The following is a 23870-nucleotide window of genomic DNA, read 5'->3' as shown; positions in this document are numbered from 1 at the left end:
TTGAATTATGACAGACCTGGACTCTAGTCTCAGCTCTGTTACTTCTTATCTGTATGCTACCTAACCTAATCTCTCTGGGATTTACATGTTTCGTCAGTCAAATGATAATACAAATTATTCTTCATAGGATTACAGGCATACCTTGTTTCATTGTGCTTTGCTTTATGGAGCTTCGCAAATACTGCATTTTTTTGTTTTGGTTTGTTTTTAAATTGAAGGTCTATGGCAAACAACCCTGAGTCGAGCAAGTCTGTCGGTGCCATTCTTCCAACAGCATTTGCTCACTTTGTGTCTCTGTGTCACACTGGTAATCCTCACAATATTTCAAACTTTTTATTATATTTGTTATGGCATCTATGATCAGTGATCTTTGATGTTAGTATTAAGACAAAATGAAGGTTCAGATGATGGCTAGCATTTTTTAGCAATAAAGTATTTTAAAATAAAGGTATGTACTTTTTTTTTAGACATAATACTGTTGCACACTAATAGACTATAGTATAGTGTAAACATAACTTTTATAGGTACTGGGAAACCAAAAAACTCCTGGGACTCATTTATTGCAATATTTGTTTTGTTGTGCCAATCTGGAGCCAAACGTGCAATATGTCCAACGTATGCCTGAACTGAAATAACAATGTAAAAGATGTAGTGTAGGAGGTGTCACATGTAGATAGTCAAAAAAGGGCAAATAAATATATTTCGTTAACTGAAAGGAGATAAACTGTATAAGAGGCAATACAGTGAAGCAACACTACTTTGTGAATACAAGTGCAATGACTCAGAGTAAAAAAGTAAAATCTGAAGCCATGTGATTTAGGGATTTCGCCAAGTATCTTCTTTAACCCTGACTTTTATTTGGCCTTTGTATACATCTAATATCAAATATTTTACTTTAAATTATTTTATCAGTTATTATACTCATATATGCAGTTGTATAGCTTGTCCTTGGACACAGAAGTTTGTGGTTAAATGAAAAGAGAACGAAAGCTCCCTGATTTACCGTGAAAAGGCATCACGTAGGATTATCATTAGTTAGTCACCTTTTAAGAAGAGAAAACTAATACTTTTGCTTTGCATAACAGACACGCTCCAGGAAAAAAAATTTGGTGGAGTGTTTTATTTTTTTAGAGAGTCAATTAACCATATGTTCAGGGAAGTCAATTATTTTAAGGAACTAATAAGCAGTGATTTACTCTGTAAACAGTCGTAACACCAATAATGCCCCCTCCTATCTTTCTAGCTTCAGAAGCTTGAGTTTTATAACTGAGTTTGCTCAAAGAAATATATATATTTTTGAAACTAAACAAACTGTTTTGGTGTCTGTCTCAGCTTTAAGAAGTGCTTCATTTTGTTCTGTATGTGTCTTTAAATAGTATATCATTTTAGAATAGCTGCTGCAAGCAGTGATCAAATAACTAACAGTAATGTTACTGAAAGAAGCTAAAAGTGTTAGGAAACCATTATGGTATAGAGACTCTTTCAGGCAACCCTAAGCACCATGAAGGAAAGAAAAAAAAATTGCAGTAAATACAGATATACAAGGAACATAAAACCTCTTCTCCATTCTCTCTAGTGCTAAACTTTGATAATGAAAAGAGGCACATCACAGGGGCTGCAATGGACACTAGTCTACTCTATATCCTTGTGTTTGGAGTGTCCTAGAGAGCGGGTAACAGCCCAACACCAATCAATTCCTGCATGAAAAAAGCTAAAAAAGTGACACTTTTAAACAAAGATATAAGGGTAACAGGAAATAAAAGCTTTTAAACTTCAGTGATATATTGTGGAGTTCCAGAATTTGGAGGGAAGCTTCTCATGTCTCTGTTCAGAATTGAAGGGCTGACATTCGAACCATGGCTTTGGAAGACAGGCAATGGTGAGGTCATTCCAAGATAAGGAAACAGCTTAAACACAGGTATTTAAACCACATCAGAGCTGCCTCTCCACAGGACCTTGCTGGAGGCTGTACTTCTCTGGCTTGTCACAGAGCACTACAGGATGCATTAAGTGCACTTTTCTGGCAGCCCAGTTAACCTTTACTTTTCCTCTATAAGATTTGGACCCTGGAGCCAAACCAGGGAGCTAGCAAGAGTAAGGCAGGCTTGTAAAATTATAGCCATGTGCAGCTGTACAACAACAGTACTACCACTAGCAGCTATGTTAAAGTATTTATAGAGAGAAAATTTCAGAACTAAAATACTGAACTGAAAATTTCAGAACTAAAATACTAAAATACTGAATTACTGAGTAATACAGTAGATAAATATTTGTGAAAAAATTTATTTTTTACTTATATTTTTCTGAGAGTGATTGAAGCTGTAAGCCTCATCTGATGGAAGATATGAATAATTCACCTATGTATGTTTGAGGTTGACAGACTTGTAAAATCTTTTAAAAAATAAAGCTAGACTTTATATTAAAAAAAAAAACTTCAGTGCTATAAAGCCATGTATCAGAGAGATTAAGGTATTTGAAAATTAAGGAATTTCTATAGGGAATTCAGCACTTACTAATGAAACACAGGATAGAATGAACAAAGAACTTACTAAAACTGTATATAATATTCTTTTCTATATCTTAGTTAAAATGGTAGCTTCTTTTGTGTAAGAGCTACATGGAAGTCAATTCACTTTTAATCTCTTAATGAATTAAAAAGTACATTTCTAAAAGTAGCTTATTTTAGACTTCCCAATGTTAAGCCTCTCTAAGCTACATGTCTCAGTTACCAATTTAATAGTAACAGAAACTTTGAATAGCATTAGCGCTCTAAGGTCTAGAAAACAAATTAAAACATTTTATCCAAAGGGGCAAATTTATTTGAAAATTATAAAGCATAATGCTAGTGAGATAAAATTATTTAAATGTTGTGAACTAGGATAACCATTTGAAAAACTAATATGGAAAATCCTAGCAGAAGCCACAAAGATTTTAATACCCTTTGAGACAATAATATCTCTGTTAGATATAAATGAAGATGTTCACTGCAGCACTATAAGCAATAGCAAAAATTAGAAAAGCTAGTGATTTAATCACCCAAACACAGTAACTTATTGCATGAATATTTATAAGTATGATGAATAAAAAATGAAATTTTTTGATATCTACTAAATAAATATAGCATATAATGTTTATTATAATTTAAAGTGTATAAAATATATAAGCATGTATAAGGTCATACAAAAAAATGATACAGTAGTGGAACTATGAGCAATATAAATTCTTCTCAAATTTTTCTGATGTTCTAGGTGATCTTTTAATTTAAAAATATAAAATGATATATTCCTAATATAACTTTATACACAGTGAAAAAACTCATAATACTATCATTAAAATACAGGTATTTCAAAATTATCATCAGTCTTAATTGTTAAATGGTTCAATATAGCTAATGCTCAGTCATACATTTTTAACATATATGATTTCATTAGAAACAAATCCAATTTAATAACTAAAAACCTAACTTTGGTAAAGATTAATACAAGATATTACTCATCAACCGCCTGTTAAATTAAACTGTTAGGCAGAGAGTGCATTTTTATCAAAATATTTTCTTTTTATCTGGTATAGAAAGGCACTTTAAATGAAAAATATTCACTATTAGATCTTAATCATTTTATATTATCAGAGTCATAATACTTACCTAATTTAGTTTCTTGTTCCCAGGCTTGTTCAATAGTGTGAAGTTTTTCCTTGGTAATCTCCAGTTCTTTACTTACAGACTCCATTTGTTCTTTTAGGGATGCATTTTCACACTGAATAAAATAGAAACATCACTGAGCAACTACATTGTAATTCAGATTAATACCACAGATGTGACACTGTCTGAACTTTATATAATAATCTCCTAAAGCTCACAATCTAGTTTTTTTTTAACGACTGTAGAAGTTCCTCTGCATGTAATACAGATAGACATACACATAACATATATGTTGTATACACACACACATATATTATTTTAAAATAATCATCAAAATCTTGTATATCCAATATGTGGCCCTAAACTCCTGAGTATTAGCTTCTGCCATGTTCATTTTGGCCAACGTGGAACACTCAAGAGTCTCACAATATTCATAAACCACTGCTTACTTCCCTCATTCATACCAAGGGTTACTGAGCATCCATAGCATGCCATCAGTGACAGGTACTGTATGTTCATGATGAAAAGGAACAGACAAACTTCTGGCCTTCATAGGCCTCACCATTTGGTGTCTGTGGGTATATGTGTGGTAGGAGTTGGGGAGAGTGTGCAATGCAGCAGAGTGTAAACAGATAAGCAAAGAAAAAAATTGACTAAACAGGTCAAGATCTAGAACGAAACAGAGTACAAAACCAAAGAATAATAAAAAGTAGCATATCCAGATAGAGTGCTTAAAGAAAGTATTAACCACCGAAGAGGTGGTATTTAAGCTGAAACTGATGGTAAGAGAAGGAGCCAATCTTGACAAGAAACCAGCCATGGAAAGAACTGGTATACTACTGGTAAACCCAGATGCTCTAAAGCAGGAAAGAGTCTGGAATATTAGAGGACTTGAGCACAGTGAGCAAAAATCAGGGTGAAGAGGAATAAAAAAAAAGTTGGAGAGATAATAGGGGGCCATACCAGGCAAGGCATGGTATGTCAAGACAAGTAACTGGAATTTAACTTAATGTATAATAGGAAATCATTTAAAGATTTAAAGGGAGAAGTTTTAACCAATCATTCTGAATAAAATATGGAGACTAAATAAAGGGGTAAATAGAGAAATGAGAAATTAGTCAGGAAGATACTGTAAAGTCCAGATGAGGGATGACACTGGTTTAGATTACAGTTATAGCAGGGAAGATGGAGAAAAGAGGACACATAAGAATTAATTACATTTGGGGGGAAAATGATAAAGGAAAGGAATGACTAGAGAATAATTCTAAGATATCTGCCTTAACTAAATGAGTAGATAATAGTGGCATACACTGAAACAGGAACAACTATGAGAGAAATAGACATCAGGAATTAAATTTGGACATGTTAAATTAGAGATTCCCTTGAAACATGAGTTGTTAAGTAGGTAGTTCCATACAGAAGAACAGAGTTCTGAGAAGTCAGGCTGGAAACATAAAATGTAGGAGTTGGCACATAAGTATAATATTTTAAGCTCATTTATTCTTCATTTTAACAAATAGAATGTCTACTACGTGCCAGGTATTCTAAGCACTGGACTGCAATGGTAAACAAATTCCATCCTAAAACTTGTATTTTAATGGAGCAATTGGAAAATAAGCCAATATATAACATACTGTCAGGTAACAAGCATTATGAAGAAAAATAAAACAGGGTAATGAAATTCTTTTTAAAATAAATTTATTTATTTATTTTTGGCTGGGTTGGATCCTCGTTGCTGCGCGCGGGCTTTCTCTAGTTGCAGTGAGCGGAGGCTACTCTTCGTTGGGTCCACGGGCTTACTCATTGTGGTGACTTCCCTTGTTGCAGAGCACCGGCTCTAGGCGCGCGGGCTTCAATAGTTGTGGCACACGGGCTTAGTTGCTCCACAGCACGTGGGATCTTCCCGGACCAGGGCTCGAACCCGTGTCCCCTGCATTGGCAGGCGGATTCTTAACCACTGCGCCACCAGGGAAGTCCCGAGATTTTTTTTTTTTTTTAAAGGGCGATGTTATAATGAAAAGGAAGATAAGGGAATAAAACATGACTTTCTGGTAACATGCACAATTACAGCCCAGTTCCTAGATACTGTAAATTCGTAGGAGAAAAACAAAAAAGGGCTTAAGGTGTTTTAAATATCTTGCTACCCTTTTTGCTTCTCTTACTTCCAGATTCTTTCAAAGGATAACTGTGGCTTTGCTCCACATCCCATTTTCATACCCCTGCCCTGGTACTGCACCCTCATTTATTACCACTCTTACCTCTAATATTCAATCATTCTCTCCCTTTTAGCTCTAAATTTTCTTTTCCTCTCCTCTCAAACTTCATTGGGTTCCTTTTTAAAAAATTTTTTTGAAAAAACACAGCAAATCCTCTTCTTAATTTTACCTTAGTCCATATCTATTTCTCTTGTCTGCTATTATCAAATTTCCAGTTTTTTAATTGCCTTATCACCCATTCGGTTTTTGTATTTCTTTACCACCTACTCTGTTTTTCATATTCTAAAATTTGATTTTCATCACCTTTATTCAATCCCTGAAGTTAACATCTATTAGCTCTAACTCTGTGCCAAACAGCAGGTACCAAACCCACAAAAATGAATTAAGTAGAGTTTCTGATATCAAGAGGCTTATATTCCTGTAGGAGAGGCACACATATAAACACATATAATATGATGTGATATAAATAGCAGAACTAGGTACAAAATATAGAAATAACAGAGAGGGTGAGTTTTTTCTATAAAGAAGGATGCTACAGAAAAAAAGATAGTGTCTGAAAAAAGTTTTGAAACATGAATAGAAATTCACTGAGCAGAAAAACTGGGAGAGGAGGAAGGGCTTTCTAAACAAAGAAAACTGCATGTACAGAAGAACATACGAAACACTGTGGTGGAGAAAACTGGTAGTTCACTTTCTAAAACATTAATTGTGAAACTCCTTAGAATGTCACAGTAGATGACATGAGTTACGTGCGGGCTAATCTCAAAAGTCACTTATTCTTTAAGTGACTGGCAGCTTTTGAGAGGTTTTAAGCAAGGGAAGGACATGGTCAGATGCAGGTTTAGAATGATCACTTTGGTGGCAGCAAAGAGGATACAACACTGGAGGTAACGGTATGGGTAATGGTTACCACAGTAAAGATAATAAAGAATAAAACTAAGACATTGCCAATAGAGAGGGACATATGTTCAGAATTATAACTGAGATACAGAAAGTAAAGGAGAGAAAGGGATACAATACAGAGACAAAATTTTTTAAGGTTTGAGTAGAGATGAAAAATATTATCTGGGAAAATAAATTTTAAAAGTTAAAAATTACTCATTGATACGCTATCTGCAGGAGATTTCTTATCTATGATTGTCTAATGCTAGAGAAGAGAGGACAACAGACATGAAAGATGGGAAAAAATAAATTTTTATCACACTTAAATATTTAGAATTTTCCATAAAAATTAACATAATCATCTCTCTTCAAAAATAATAAAAAGTAAACTGATCATGATTATTTCTACTTAATGTTAATAAATAATGACTCAGATAATTTTGTAGGAGTCATTGAAAGCTACTCAGAATGTTTTCTTGAACGTGTCCCCCTAAGCAAGTGAGAGCTTTTGAGCCAAAAGAATTATATCTCCTTCCATTCCAATGAGAGGATCATAAAAGAGAATGAACCAAAAGACATAAGCCTTTATTTTTCATAAAAATAAACAAAATCAGGAGCTTGTTTTGCCTGCTGTAAAAGGTACGAAGGCCGAGTGGCTAGAAGACAATTACAAAGTGTCTGGGCCATATTCATAGACTCCTTGAATTAAACTAATGATACTCCATCCTATTCTTCTCTCTCTCTACAGTAAGAAAGGATAGGGATTTGCAGAACTCATCCAAGGTCCAGGAAGAACCATGGATATCTCATCTACTCTCTGCTACATCCACCTCAAAGAGCCATGGACCATGAGGGAATAATTTACACTAGGATCAGGGCAAGAGAAAGGAATGGGTACTTAATAATGCTTCCTCTTCTGACTACATTATCCTATCTGTTCCATGTTCTTTTTTCTTTTTTAAGTACCTGATGGAAAGAGATTTCATTCAGCTAAATCACACAAGTGGGCTAAGGAAGATAACCTGGAAGAAGTAATCCAGAAGTCATTTTGCACCTATAGGTAAGATATCACCAAAGAAGAATGGCTAAAATCACAAGGTTTAAGGATCACACCTACTTACCTCTAGGTGTTCCAAGTTATTTGTTCTTTGAACAAGCATATTATCTTTTTGCAAGATGTCTCTGTACTTAGAAGTCAATTCATTGTATTGTTTATTGGCCAGTGCTAGTTCAGACAGAGAGACACTATTATCTATAACTTTTTGGAGTGCTGCAATCTTGAAAACAGCCATTTCCTATGTAAATAAAGATACACTGAATTAAGGTGGTGTATTTTTTTCTGGTAAAGCACTAGCCACTTTTGAGGATAAGGTAATATAGCTGAAAGCAAAACAGATTTTAGAGTAATTAAAAAAATTAGATTTCTCAAGTAAGAATTGCATATATTGCATATATTACAATATATTACAATAATTATTAATTACTTTCATACAAGAAATAATATTTGGAAATTTTAAATCATAATAAAAATAAAGTGAATCCTTTTATAACTCCTGTCATAGTTAAATGAAATTCAGTTAATTTGAGAAAAGCGTAACATACAGCAGCAAGAAAACATATCACTTAGAATATATCTTTGGATGGCTTTTCTAAATTTCATAAGATTAAAAAAAAAACTTGTCTTTTGAATGGCAAAATTTGCATCACCACAGGTAACATTTACAACTTTGCTATTTCTGCTTATTTATAGTTAATAACAAACTAGCTTTATAATAAAAGAAAATTTTTTGTTCACAGGAAAGAAACATTATTTAGGGAAAAAAAACTTCTCTCCATCATAGCTATCTGTAACAAATGATATCAAAGGCTTTAAATTACTTGGTTCATCTTCAACTCTTTAGCTACAGAGCTATAAGAGTCACTATTCAAAGACACTGTATTAACACCAAAAAGAAATGACTGAACATAAAACCAAATTTATTAAGTGAGGAAGATAAAGAATTTATGAGTTCCCTGGAGGACTCATAAATTGGTTAGGACTCAGTGCTTTCACTGCGGTGGCCTGGGTTCAATCCCTGGTCGGGGAACTATGATCCCGCAAGCTGTGCGGCTTGGCCAAAAAATTTTAAAAATAAAAAAATGTTTTAAAAATAAAAAGAATTGGGCTTCCCTGGTGGCGCAGTGGTTGAGAATCTGCCTGCTAATGCAGGGGACACGGGTTCGAGCCCTGGTCTGGGAAGATCCCACATGCCACGGAGCAACTGGGTCCGTGAGCCACAATTGCTGAGCCTGCGCGTCTGGAGCCTGTGCCCCGCAACAGGAGAGGCCACGATAGTGAGAGGCCCGCGCACCGCGATGAAGAGTGGCCCCCACTTGCCGCAAATAGAGAAAGCCCTCGCACAGAAACGAAGACCCAACACAGCCAAAAATAAATAAATAAATAAATAAATAAATAAAAATTAAAAAAAATAAAAATAAAAAATAAAAAGAATTTATGGTTATAATTCATTCTGAAGTAGAGTAATGAGGGGAAAATATTTGTAATAGTGTTTCAGATCTCATTTTGAAAACTTCTCTATATAAATAAATACACCCTAGTCTACCTTACCCTTGGGATTCAGTTTCACTTTTGCTTTGTGGTGAGGGAGATCATGTTTCCCATCCTTAAAAATATCCCTTTTTTTTGCTTTCCAATTGTTGCAAAAACAAACAAAAAATCCAGGTTGAACAATCAGGTTGAAGAGGAAGAAGATTCTAGTTCTGTCTTCCCTTCTATCTCAAACACTAGCTATATTTGTAATACTCTAAGAGAAGTACATTCTACAAAATCTAACACAAAATAAAAACAAGAACATTTCATATTGAAAATAGGTTTATTAGCATGACAATTTCACCCATTACTATATTTAAAAGGGGGTGGCAAGGAACTCAAGTTCATTTTAATTTTACTTTGAATTCTTCTATTTACATGCTCCTATGTAAATTTAGACATGTCAAATGAACATATACATGCTTAAATAAGGTATGATCAGATGTAAAGCAAGGTGCAGAAGAATCGCATGGCATGCAACTTTTTGTGTCTTTGTTAATAACTTGCAAAAGGAAACATTAGAAGGATTATCAGTTACCTAAAGGGGGTGGAAGGATGAAGTAGAATGAAGTGAAAGGTACAAGGACAGAAGTAAGATTTCTCTGCTGACATCTTTTGTACATGTAAATGTTTTATATATCAGATTTAATTTTTTAAAGTTATCCCTAAAACTGAAAACAAATGTAAAATAAATGAACCTAATTATATAGCAATTGTATAGCATAACCACACAAAGAGGAGAATTACTTCAAGTTACTATAGAATATGTTACCATGACGATACATCCTTAGTGAGAGATATTCTAAAGAAAATAAGAACTGTAAAGAAACTTTATATCTAGTAGCACTGGTATTGTTATTGTTAATACCAATACAAGATTACTGTTTTCAAATTAATGTATGAATATTGTAGTATAAAACAAATAATTATTTTAATGTTATTTTAATAGAGATTTCCATGATAAAAAAATAAAGTACAAAATCAAAGGTTAGTAAAAACTCCACACTATTACTTATCCTAAAATGTTAAATTTGAATTAAAAATAACACTATGAACTCATGATTTAAATCTATACATATTTTCCTAACCGGACTAGTAGCAATGATACTCCAAGAGCAATGACACCTAGGACCGGTTTTTGGTATCTAAATGCTGTCCCCACTAAAACGAACCAGGGCTCTTTAGAGAAATGGCTTATGCCAAGCCTGTCTAAGAAGTATATAAGGTACATCTTGGACATATGTTGTTCCAGAAAACAAACTAAGCTTTGCACCTTGGTTCAAAGACTAACGTATTTCTGTCAAAAAGGATACAAGAACCTTCTTTAAAGGGCTCTCACTGGCCAAAGATGAGACAAAAGAATAATGACTACACCTGAGTAAAACACACTGAATATTTAAAAGTGTGTGAGTCTGTTATGATACTTAAAGAAGAGAAAGCTGGAGGGTGCAGTGGGTGGGAGGGGATAGGTAGAAGCAGACTACACAAACTCTGTATTCTGAAAACTGGTCATAAAAAGGAAAGAATGACCAGTTTTTATCTTGCCTTTCTAGTTGGGAACCATACTTCAAGATAACCAAAGAGCTTGGGCTAATGAGGAGAAGCTCTTTATTTTATAAAGAATATCTGCTAATAAATGAAGAGAACATAATATAATTAGAAAATCATGATTTTTCCAACTCTTAATGAAACAATTGGGTCAGGCAACAACAATCACCAGTAGACACTAAAACCATTAGGAGAATTGATGAAGAACTGGTTATTTGCATGGTATCAAAATATCACCAAAGAATTAACTAAATCACTTAATAATAGAGATACACGGCTGTCTCCCCCTTAACAAAGTAATCAATCATGAAACATGGGACTACCAGACATTCCATCTCTTGAAGTGATACACTGTAAAGTATTACTTATAAAGTACAAAACATTACTTATGAAGTGTTCTTGCCAAAAATGTTTAACCTTAATATAACCAAGGCTTCAAAGTTAACTTTTAGTAAATACAATGGATACAGGAACAAGTAAAATTATGAAAGAAAATAATCAGATAAATATTCATCACTTTTCAGAGAGAGGAGGAAAAAAAGGGGGAGATTCTATATTAAAAAGACTTAGGACATGTAACACCCAAATACAATGCAGGGTCCTTGACTGGATCCTGGGACAACTGAGGAAATGTGAATATGATCTGGACGTTAGATAATATAAGGTATTGTTGTCAATTTTGTTAAGTGTGATAAAGTTATTGTGGTTATGTAAACAGAAAAAGACTTTTTTAGAGATGCACACTAAAATATTTAGGGGAGAAATGTCTGCAATTAAAATATTCTTACAAAAAAACAGATGAAGCAATTAGAGTGGAATGTTAATAAATGTTAACTATTAATCCAGGTGATGGGTATTCATCATACTATCCTTTCTTCTTCACGTTTGAAAATTTTCAGAGTTGAAAAAAATCAGACGTACCTTAAAACGTTGCAAACGTCCAATTTTTTCACCAACTTCAGCCTCCATTGATATCAATTCATTCTTCTGTTTCCAATTTTCTTTTCTAAGTTGTCTCTCCATTTCTACTAAAGTAGTATATTGCCTTATGAGTGACTTTTCATTCACTTGTAAGACTGTGATCTTTCTGCTATTTTCTGAAAGTGTTTTTTTCATTTCATCTGAATCCATCTGAAGAGCACTGAGCAAATTCTGCACAAAGTCACATTTATATTACTTGTTAAATCAAGCTATCTCGGGCTTCCCTGGTGGCGCAGTGGTTGAGAATCTGCCTGCCAATGCAGGGGACACGGGTTCGAGCCCTGGTCTGGGAAGATCCCACATCCCACATGCCGCGGAGCAACTAGGCCCGTGAGCCACAACTACTGAGCCTGCGCGTCTGGAGCTTGTGCCCCGCAACAAGAGAGGCCGCGACAGTGAAATGCCCACGCACCGCGATGAAGAGTGGCCCCCGCTTGCTGCAACTAGAGAGAGCCCTCGCATAGAAACGAAGACCAAACACAGCCAAAAAAAAAATTTTTTTTAAATAAATAAATAAGTCAGGAGCTCTTTTTTTTTTTTAAAAAAAAGAAATCTAGCTATCTTAGTTTGTACAGTATTGTATATTGATTTTAAAAGTACTTTACTTACATTATATTCTTTAATTTTTATAGCATCTTGTTGGATTTGATCCTCAAGTTTTCTCTTTTCCTCTTTCATTGTTTCAGATTCTGTTTTCCAGGCCTCCTTTTCACTTAAAAAAAATTAAAATGACAATACAGTAAACCTAATAAAATATTTAACTATAGGAAGAGATAGCTATAGATTATGGAAATTTAGTTTCCATAAAATAAGATGAATCATAACTAGCCAATATCTGATAACATAAGTAGAAATTCCACTTGAAAGGATTTATCCTGAAAGTTATATTTTTATTTAATAAATGAAAGGTAAAGAAATTATTTTATCAAATTATTTTCATTAATCTACAAATTATTAGTCTACAATTGTTACAATATAACAATTACAGCTGAATCTTATAAACATTTTATAAAAAACAGAAAACAATTAAGAAAATAATCAATACCCCAAACTAATTCTGGAAATCAAGTCTCAGTATTCTGACCCTACTCTTAAATTTGAGTGTTAAATACTTATAAAATATCTAGAATACAAACAAAATGAGAAATCATTAGACTTAAAAGAAGGTGTATAAGACATTGTTGCCTACCCAGACCTGCAATCTGCTTGGCATAAACCAATTATGGTGTCAGCATTCTCTTTGAACTGAATGATTCAAACCTGGACATATGACTTGGATAGCTCATTAACCCAATTCTGACTAATGAGATCTAAGTCTGCCAGCAGCCTCTGGAAAAAATTTCATGTAAAAATAAAAAGTTATGTGAAAAAAAAAATGCCCCTCTTCTTCAATGGTCATGGTTCCATCTTCCTTGAACTCCTTCCTGCATCTATTTTATAACCACCATAGGAGATAATATGACCTATACTATAAGACTCCCAAACATGACCTACCCTATAATTAGCTTTGGGTTTCTTGTTACATCAAATCGTAGTCACTCTTACTGTTTAAATCACCTTTGATCAGGTATTCTAACTATTACTAAGGATATTAGCCCATTGGTACAGATGAGATGGCAGAGATAAGCACAAACAGGTTAGTTCCCCATGAAAATATATGAATAATGATGATGGTGATGATGAAGAACGATGCTAACAGCTGACATTTATACACAGTTCATATGTGCTATAATATTCACAAAATGCTCATATCTGGGCATTTTCACATAATTCACTTAAGTTTCATAATAACCCTATGAAAAAGTATTACTATCACAGAATTTTATAGATAAGGAACTAAGACACAAAGTGGAGGTGAAGAGGCAGGAAGAAAAAGTAAAAGAAAATATCTAAATATTTTTTGTTACTTAGCTTTAACACGAATATTCTACAATAATATTTATAAAGTTTTGCTAACACCTATACCTTAGGTATTCTTTATATAATAAGCTTTGTTGATGACGAATTACTGCGAATTTTCTGTTATAGTCTTCAAGAGAATCTTCTAAATTCTTTAACTTATTTTCTTTATATTCTAGTTCCTAAAAATTGGTTTAAAAATGAGAATGAAAAAAGCATCAGGATATATTTTAAATTTGAAGGTATAAATTCATATTCTGACAAGATTATAGAAAAATATACAAAAGATAATAGCAAATCCATAAGCAGCACAGGTCATTTCTATGATTATTCTGAACACCTTATGGCATATGGAATGAGGTAATATGTGTAAATGAGAAGTGCTATGAAACAGGTAAAATTATTTTCATCATACAGAATAGTTACAGTAACCATACAAATGATCAGATACAGTGGTTACAAACTTACCTTTAGCCACTCAGTCCCACATACCCTTTAGTGAACATACGCATTCATAGCTCCAGTCAAATTGTCCTTTCCAATTATTTCATTTTGAAGATGAAGAAACTTGAGACTTAGAAAGATCAAGTAACTTACTCAACATTAAAAAACTCATTAATACTACTCTTGGTAACCATTTTCTAAGCACACATGCCAAGCTCAGTGCCAGGAGCTTTACATATTGCAGATCTAACACTTGCAGTCAGGTCTGGCTGACTCCAAAGACCTTGCTACTTCTATTACTCTATGCTGCCTTAGGATTGGGAGTCCAAGTACTTGTTTTGCCACTTTGAACAGGTTTTCAGATTCCAAATTGGTTCTCTAATCTACCACAATGTGTCTCATGTGCTTTTTACATAAAGATGAAAAAAAATGAATCTTATCACAAGTAACATGACAATGCAATACTTCTATCACTTATTGACAGTGTTCCTATATTTCAGAAGAATAAATTAATGAAGAGTGCTAAAATTATAAATTTAAAAGTAATGATATAACATGAATTATAAAGTAATGTTCTAATAAGTAAATTCTAATACTCAAAAGAAGATTAATTAATATAATTTACAAATACAAATACAAGCATTTGATAATCATAACTCAAGTATATTCACAAATGGATTATTTAGGAAAGGGAAACAGCAGTGCTTATAATCAAAAACTTACTTTCATTGATTCATTTTTGTGATTATATTTGCAATGTATGTGATATTATGGGTATTCACACTCAAATGAAATAATGAAAAGCATCTCTCATTAGGCCATTCATAATGACTGTAATATAGACAGCAAAACTGAGAAACAAACACAGGGCAAGCAGTATCCTTTCTAATTTGCTAACAGATTAACTAACACCTTACAGGGTAAAGGGAAGAAAGAGATAAAAGACAATTTTGTTTAAAAGTTTCTTCTTGTAGTTAACACACAAAAAAAGGAACGATTCTAATCATTACACAAAAAGCTGTGTCAGACTTTATTCATGTGAATTGCTTTTCCAACCAGCAATAAATAAAAGAGCTCACCTTATTTATACATTACTACCTCATAGTAGCTGCGTGTTATTCTATCTGTCAATCATATATTTCATATGAATGGCACGCATGCTTCTCATTCAGATGAATGGAATAAACTGCTTTTATTCATAACATTCCATCTAATATCAAAATCATTAAAAAAACATTTCACTGTTAATATTCTAAGAAGGCAAAGGAATATATGATGATTAAATTATAAAACATACTATCAACTATTTTTGTTACTCACATATAAAATTTTCAGTACCTGTAAGATATGTATTAAATATTCATTCTGAGAATTAATGATATTGGCACTAGATGGTGCTATCCCATCAGGTAAGTCTACTCCTTTAAACACAACATTTGATCCTTCTGATTGTCGTAAAAGACTGGTCTCTTTTTCAAGATGATCTATCTGCAAACGAACAGTTCAGAAATGAGAATCTCATCTCTTACACCCAAAGAAAGACAAATTTAAAAGCAGTAACTAACACTTCCTACTGAACATCTTGAACAAGTAGATATATGAATGCTCTGCCAAGTATTAATTAAATTATAATTTAATTTATAATTACTACTACTTAGAAATGTCTAGGAATATATTTAGAATTTTTGTATCCTTTTATGTTATACGGTACTTATTTTTCCACTAATTTAATTTAAAAAATTCAAACAGAAGCTTTCCGAATGCTGAAAGAATTAATTCAAGGGGCATTTTCTCATAAAATAGTCATTTAAAAAAAATTAAATGTTTCACATAAAATCTTTATTCATATGCTTAGCATTTTCTTTTATATAATAAAATTCTCACCTTTAAATTTGCTTTTGCCAACTGCTGAGAATAATTTATAGCCTCCTTCCGAGATTCCCTGAGCTCCTGTCTTAATTCTTCATTCCTTCCAGTAAGTTGATCAACTTGGGCTTTTAAATGCAGATTGACATCAAATATTCCTTCTGCATTCTTTGATTCTATAGCCTAATATATTTAAATTATATAGAAGAAATGTGAAGAAAAACACTAAAGTCATAGTAAAAAATCTGTTTAAATAAAATTCACATTTAAGCATTTTACTATTCCCATGTGTAATAAAATATACCAAATCTATCCTTATTTATAAATTTAAATTTATAAAATACCAGTTTAACCTACAACAGTATTACCAAGCATACTAATCACTTCATTCTAACAATTAACAATATCTAGCTAATCCAAGTAGACTGGTAGACCAGAAAAACAACTAGACAGGAACAACATGACTAGGGTTCAAATATTAACCAATCTCTTATTTGCTGGGCAAGTGACTTAAAATTCCTTATACCTTAGCTTTCTTAACTCTAAAGAAGAGGAAATAATGTTAGCTCTGTCTACTTCACAAGGTTTTTATACAGTCAAAATGAGATAACTTATATGTAAATGCTTTGAAACCATGAAGCATCTGAATTTAAAGCATGAGCAACGGAATGAAATAGCTACTACATTTAATTAATTAAATTTTTCATTGCTTCCTCTCCATACAGTTGAAGCATACATAATAACAAAGGCAAAGTATGATAAAATAGTGTTATCCAAGAGTGCTGGATAAGCAAAAATAATCTGTCAAATATTAAAATACTATCCAAGAGGCTTCACTGCTCCTAATTCCCCAATAATGGTATATATAAATATACCTATCCCCATGCACACATATATACAATACATACATACCAATAGATCTGGACTTTATGGAACAAAACTGTTAAATGCAAAGTAAAGCTTCAGAAATGAAGGCAGAAGACAAAAAAAGTAAGATGAGTAAAATCATATGTAATCTCCTCTTCAGGAGGGTGATCTGGGATTTAACTCATGGCAGTAGATCTGTAAGAGTAAGCCTTTACCCTAAGGAGATCAGAGCAGGCCATGTGAAGTAATAATTTATACTAATTCAAAGGGGATAGCAGAAAGAAGTAGGCAGAAGGAGGTATTCTGACAGATGACAAAGTAGTCTAGTTAGTTGTCTTGCTGAAAAATAGCAACATGTTATCTGTAAGTCCTTGTGGTAAAATGAGATTGAATTAGATGGTGATTAGGGGCCCTGAAAAACACCCTATAGCAATAGAAAGTGAACTTAACTGCAGAAGCCAGAATTATCTGATCGAAAGTGTCATTGATTCTGATGATTTCTTAGTTAGGTCATTCAGATGGGGCATATCAATCAGAAAAAAAAATGATAACCCAGAAGAGAAGCAGACAGAATCAATGGAAACAAGAATCCTAGGAAGGCCACAGGCTGTCAATTAAAATTAAAAACCTTAGAATCTTTCTGGGCTATTCATTCTGTTTCTATTTTGTCACTAAACAGAGTTTCCCTTGTAGAACAGAGTTTAATCTGAGTATTAGTAGTGGGTAGCATCACAGACAAAAGATGTTCACATAAGAAAGTATGAAGAATCATTTTAGATATTTAAAATAGTGGAGAAAAAACAAAGTCACCAACCAAAGAAGAAAAGTCAGAATTATAAAGGGATATATAGGGAATAAAGGAAATCAAAAGGGTTTCATAAATTTTGTTAAATGATTTTCTGCCTCAGAAAGTTTTTAACATACTAGTATCACTCTCTGCTAATAAAATGGTATTATTATAAAAAAAAAAAGTTCCATGCAAATGGGAATCAAAAGAAAGCTGGAGTAGCTATACTCGTATCAGATAAAATAGACTTTAAAATAAAGAATGTTACAAGAGACAAGGAAGGACACCACATAATGATCGAGGGATCAATCCAAGAAGTAGATATAACAATTAGAAATATATATGCACCCAACGTAGGAGCATTTCAATACAGAAGGCAACAGCTAACAGCTATAAAAGAGGAAATCAACAGTAACACAATAAAAGTGGGGGACTTCAACACCTCACTTCACCAATGGACAGATCATCCAGACAGAAAATCAATAAGGAAAGACAAGTTTTAAATGACACAATAGACCAGTTAGATTTAATTGATATTTGTAGGACATTCCATCCAAAAACAGCAGATTACACTTTCTTCTCAAATGCACACAGAACATTCTCCAGGATTGATCACATCTTGGGTCACAAATCAAGCCTCGGTAAATTTAAGAAAACTGAAATCATATCAAGCATCTTTTCCGACCACAATACTATGAGACTAGAAATCAATTACAAGGAAAAAAACATAAAAAACATAAACACATGGAGGCTAAAAAATACGTTCCTACGTAACCAAGAGATCACTGAAGAAATCAAAGAGGAAATCAAAAAATACCTAGAGACAAATTACAATGAAAACATGATGATCCAAAACCTATGGGATGCAGCAAAAACAGTTCTAAGAGAGAAGTTTAGAGCAATACAATCCTACCTCAGGAAACAAGAAAAATCTCAAATAATCTAACCTTACACCTAAAGGAACTAGAGAAAGAAGAACAAACAAAACCCAAAGTTAGTAGAAGGAAAGAAATCATAAATATCAGAGCAGAAGTCAATGAAATAGAAACAAAGAAAACAATAGCAAAGATCAATAAAACTAAAACCTGATTCCTTGAGAAGATAAACAAAATTGATAAACCTTTAGCCAGACTCATCAAGAAAAAAAGGGAGAAGACTCAAATCAATAGAATTAGAAATGAAAAAGGAAAAGTAACAACAGACACTGCAGAAATACAAAGCATCTTAAAGAGACTACTACAAGCAACTCTATGCCAATAAAATGGACAACCTGGAAGAAATGCACAAATTCTTAGAAATCCACAACCTTCCAAGACTGAATCAGGAAGAAATAGAAAATATGAACAGACCAATCACAAGCACTGAAATGGAAACTGTGATTAAATATCTTCCAACAAACAAAAGCCCAGGACCAGATGGCTTCACAGGCGAATTCTATCAAACATTTAGAGAAGAGCTAACACCTATCCTTCTCAAACTCTTCCAGAATATAGCAGAGGGAGGAACACTACCAAACTCATTCTATGAGGCCACCATCACCCTGATACCAAAACCAGACAAAGATGTCACAAAGAAAGAAAACTACAGGTCAATATCACTGATGAATATAGATGCAAAAATCCTCAACAAAATACTAGCAAACAGAATCCAACACTACATTAAAAGGATCATACACCATGATCAAGTGGGATTTATCCCAGGAATGCAAGGATTCTTCAAAATATGCAAATCAATCAATGTGATACACCATATTAGCAAATTGAAGGAGAAAAACCAGATGATCATCTCAATAGATGCAGAGAAAGCTTTCGACAAAATTCAACACCCATTTCTGAAAAACACCCTCCAGAAAGTAGGCATAGAGGGAACTTACCTCAACATAATAAAGGCCATGTATGACAAACCCACAGCCAACATCGTCCTCAATGGTGAAAAACTGAAACCATTTCCACTAAGATCAGGAACAAGATAAGGTTGTCTACTCTCACCACTATTATTCAACATAGTTTTGGAAGTTTTAGCCACAGCAATCAGAGAAGAAAATGAAATAAAAGGAATCCAAATTGGAAAAGAAGAAGTAAAGCTGTCACTGTTTGCATATGACATGATACTACACATACAGAATCCTAAAGATGCTACCAGAAAACTACTAGAGCTAATCAATGAATTTGGTAAAGTAGCAGGATACAAAATTAATGCACAGAAATCTCTTGCATTCCTATACACTAATGATCAAAAATCTGAAAGTGAAATTAAGAAAACACTCCCATTTACCACTGCAACAAAGAGAATAAAATACCTAGGAATAAACCTGCCTAAGGAGACAAAAGACCTGTATGCAGAAAATTATAAGACACTGATGAAAGAAATTAAAGATGATACCAACAGATGGAGAGATATACCATGTTCTTGGATTGGAAGAATCAATATTGTGAAAATGACTCTACTACCCAAAGCAATCTACAGATTCAATGCAATCCCTATCAAACTACCACTGGCATTTTTCAAAGAACTAGAACAAAAAATGTCACAATTTGTATGGAAACACAAAAGACCCTGAATAGCCAAAGCAATCTTGAGAAAGAAAAACGGAGCTGGAGGAATCAGGCTCCCTGACTTCACACTATACTACAAAGCTACAGTAACCAAGACAGTATGGTACTGGCACAAAAACAGAAATATAGATCAATGGAACAGGATAGAAAGCCCAGAGATAAATCCACGCACATATGGTCAACTTATCTTTGATAAAGGAGGCAAGAATATACAGTGGAGAAAAGACAGCCTCTTCAGTAAGTGGTGCTGGGAAAACTGAACAGGTACATGTAAAAGTATGAAATTAGAACACTCCCTAACACCATACACAAAAATAAACTCAAAATGGATTAAAGACCTAAATGGAAGGCCAGACACTATCAAACTCTTAGAGGAAAACATAGGCAGAACATTCTATGACATAAATCACAGCAAGTTCCTTTTTGACCCAGCTCTTAGAGAAATTGAAATAAAAACACAAATAAACAAATGGGACCTAATGAAACTTAAAAGCTTTTGCACAGCAAAGGAAACCATAAACAAGACCAAAAGACAACCCTCAGAATGGGAGAAAATATTTGCAAATGAAGCAACTGACAAAGGATTAATCTCCAAGATTTACAAGCAGCTCATGCAGCTCAATAACAAAAAAACAAACAACCCAATCCAAAAATGGGCAGAAGACCTAAACAGACATTTCTCCAAAGAAGATATACAGATTGCCAACAGACACATGAAAGAATGCTCAACATCATTAATCATTAGAGAAATGCAAATCAAAACTACAATGAGATATTATCTCACACCAGTCAGAATGGCCATCATTAAAATATCTAGAAACAATAAATGCTGGAGAGGGTGTGGAGAAAAGGGAACACTCTTGCACTGTTCGTGGGAATGTAAATTGATACAGCCACTATGGAGAACAGTATGGAGGTTCCTTAAAAAACTACAAATAGAACTACCATACGACCCAGCAATCCCACTACTGGGCATATACCCTGAGAAAACCATAATTCAAAAAGAGTCATGTACTACAATGTTCATCGCAGCTCTATTTACAATAGCCAGGACATGGAAGCAACCTAAGTGTCCATCATCGGATGAATGGATAAAGAAGATGTGGCACATATATACAATGGAATATTACTCAGCCATAAAAAGAAACGAAATGGAGGTATTTGTAGTGAGACGGATGGAGTTAGAGTCTGTCATACAGAGTGAAGTAAGTCAAACATAGAAAAACAAATACAGTATGCTAACACATATATATATGGAATCTAAGGGGAAAAAAAAAAAGGTCATGAAGAACCTACTGGCAAGATGGGAATAAAGACACAGACCTACTAGAGAATGGACTTGGGGATATGGGGAGGGGGAAGGGTAAGATGTGACAGGGTGAGAGAGTGGAATGGACATATATACACTACTAAATGTAAAATAGATAGCTAGTGGGAAGCAGTTGCATAGCACAGGGAGATCAGCTCGGTGCTTTGTGACCACCTAGAGGGGTGGGATAGGGAGGGTGGGAGGGAGGGAGACGCAAGAGGGAAGAGATATGGGAACATATGCATACGTATAACTGATTCACTTTGTTACAAAGCAGAAACTAACACACCATTGTAAAGCAATTATACTCCAATAAAGATGTTAAAAAAAAAAAGAATATACAATGGAGAAAAGACAGCATCTTCAATAAGTGGTACTGGGAAAACTGGACAGCTACATGTAAAGAATGAAACTAGAACACTCCCTAACACCATACACACAAAAATAAACTCAAAATGGATTAAAGACCTAAATGGTAGGCCAGACACTATCAAACTCTTAGAGGAAAACATAGGCAGAACATTCTATGACATAAATCACAGCAAGATCCTTTTTGACCCACCTCCTAGAGAAATGGAAATAAAAACACAAATAAACAAATGGGACCTAATGAAACTTAAAAGCTTTTGCACAGCAAAGGAAACCATAAACAAGACCAAAAGACAACTCTCAGAATGGGAGAAAATATTTGCAAATGAAGCAACTGACAAAGGATTAATCTCCAAAATTTACAAGCAGCTCATGCAGCTCAGTATCAAAAAAACAAACAACCCAATCCAAAAATGGGCAGCAGACCTAAACAGACATTTCTCCAAAGAAGACATACAGATTGCCAACAAACACATGAAAGAATGCTCAACATCATTAATCATTAGAGAAATGCAAATCAAAACTACAATGAGATATCATCTCACACCGGTCAGAATGGCCATCATCAAAAAATCTCCAAGCAATAAATGGTGCAGAGGGTGTGCAGAAAAGGGAACCCTCTTACACTGTTGGTGGGAATGTAAATTGATACAGCCACTATGGAGAACAGTATGGAGGTTCCTTAAAAAACTAAAAATAGAATTACCATACGACCCAGCAATCCCACTACTGGGCATATACCCTGAGAAAACCATAATTCAAAAAGAGTCATGTCCCACAATGTTCATTGCAGCTCTATTTACAATAGCCAGGACATGGAAGCAACCTAGGTGTCCGTCGACAGATGAATGGATAAAGAAGATGTTGTACATATATACAATGGAATATACTCAGCCATAAGGAGGAACGAAATTGGGTCATTTGTTGAGACGTGGGTGGATCTAGAGACTGTCATACAGAGTGAAGTAAGTGAGAAAGAGAAAAACAAATATCGTATATTTACGCATATATGTGGAACCTAGAAAAATGGTACAGATGAACCAGTTTGCAGGGCAAAAATTGAGACACAGATGTAGAGAACAAACGTATGGACACCAAGGGGGGAAAGTGGCGGGCGTTGGTGGTGGTGGGATGAATTGGGAGATTGGGATTGACATATATACATTAATATGTATAAAATAGATAACTAATAAGAACCTGCTGTATAAAAAAATAAAATAAAATTCAAAAAAAAAGTATTCAACTATTGACTAGTCATAAAAAAAGCCATTCAATGAATAAGACTTTTTTCTATATAAATCAAGCATAGTATAATAATGCATGTTAAGTATGTTCAGATTATGTAAATGACATAGATTTAAATATTAAAAATCTAAAAATGTATATTTTATTCAAGTTTATATAACAGACACTCATCAGTACTGTAGAACTCTTAAGTCCCTATATGGTAAATATAAATAGAACATCATTTAATGGCTAAAATCTTTCTCATAGTAATTCTTAAGTCTTTAAATATTCAAAATATTCTTACTACAGACTATTACACTTCTAGGTTTGTGGTGTAAGGTCCTAACAGACCTACCCTCCCACATTTAACAAGTGAATACAAAAAACTACTACATAAAAGTTCTAGAAAATGAACAAAAGCAACAGATTTTGGAGGGGACTCGAAACTTGGAAGACAGGACTAGCAAGCAGTAAATTTGTTGTTTTTAAGGCTTAACTGTGAGGGCAAGCTGCAATTCCAGTGACCTGTCTTCTTTCTGGCCTAAAAACCAGAGGATAGGGCCCAAAGCCACAGAATAATGAGAGGGGAATTCCAGAAAGAAAAGAACCAACAAAAGGGATCTTCAAGTTCTGTGTAAAAGCTCTGCCAGGTCTCAAGCTGACCGTTAAAACAGAAAAATGGAGATGACA

General features: G+C 33.8%; 1 protein-coding gene across 8 annotated transcripts in view; it reads right to left on the bottom strand.

The window, feature by feature from the left end:
- The window catches only part of CEP290 (centrosomal protein 290), a 97164-nt gene that overhangs the window by 46983 nt on the left and 26311 nt on the right, over positions 1-23870 (bottom strand). For all 8 annotated transcript variants that reach the window (XM_057557601.1, XM_007165923.3, XM_057557605.1 and 5 more), the window contains 7 exons: positions 16085-16249; positions 15539-15688; positions 13823-13938; positions 12467-12569; positions 11798-12028; positions 7860-8033; positions 3644-3755 (listed from right to left, as the gene is read on the bottom strand). In XM_057557601.1, the coding sequence (XP_057413584.1) occupies positions 3644-3755; positions 7860-8033; positions 11798-12028; positions 12467-12569; positions 13823-13938; positions 15539-15688; positions 16085-16249 (1051 nt within the window). The remainder of the gene's footprint in view (positions 1-3643; positions 3756-7859; positions 8034-11797; positions 12029-12466; positions 12570-13822; positions 13939-15538; positions 15689-16084; positions 16250-23870) is intronic.

The sequence above is a fragment of the Balaenoptera acutorostrata genome, chromosome 11 (assembly GCF_949987535.1).
Source record: "Balaenoptera acutorostrata chromosome 11, mBalAcu1.1, whole genome shotgun sequence".
Lineage (NCBI taxonomy): Eukaryota > Metazoa > Chordata > Mammalia > Artiodactyla > Balaenopteridae > Balaenoptera > Balaenoptera acutorostrata.
This window is presented reverse-complemented; position numbering and strand designations above follow the sequence as displayed.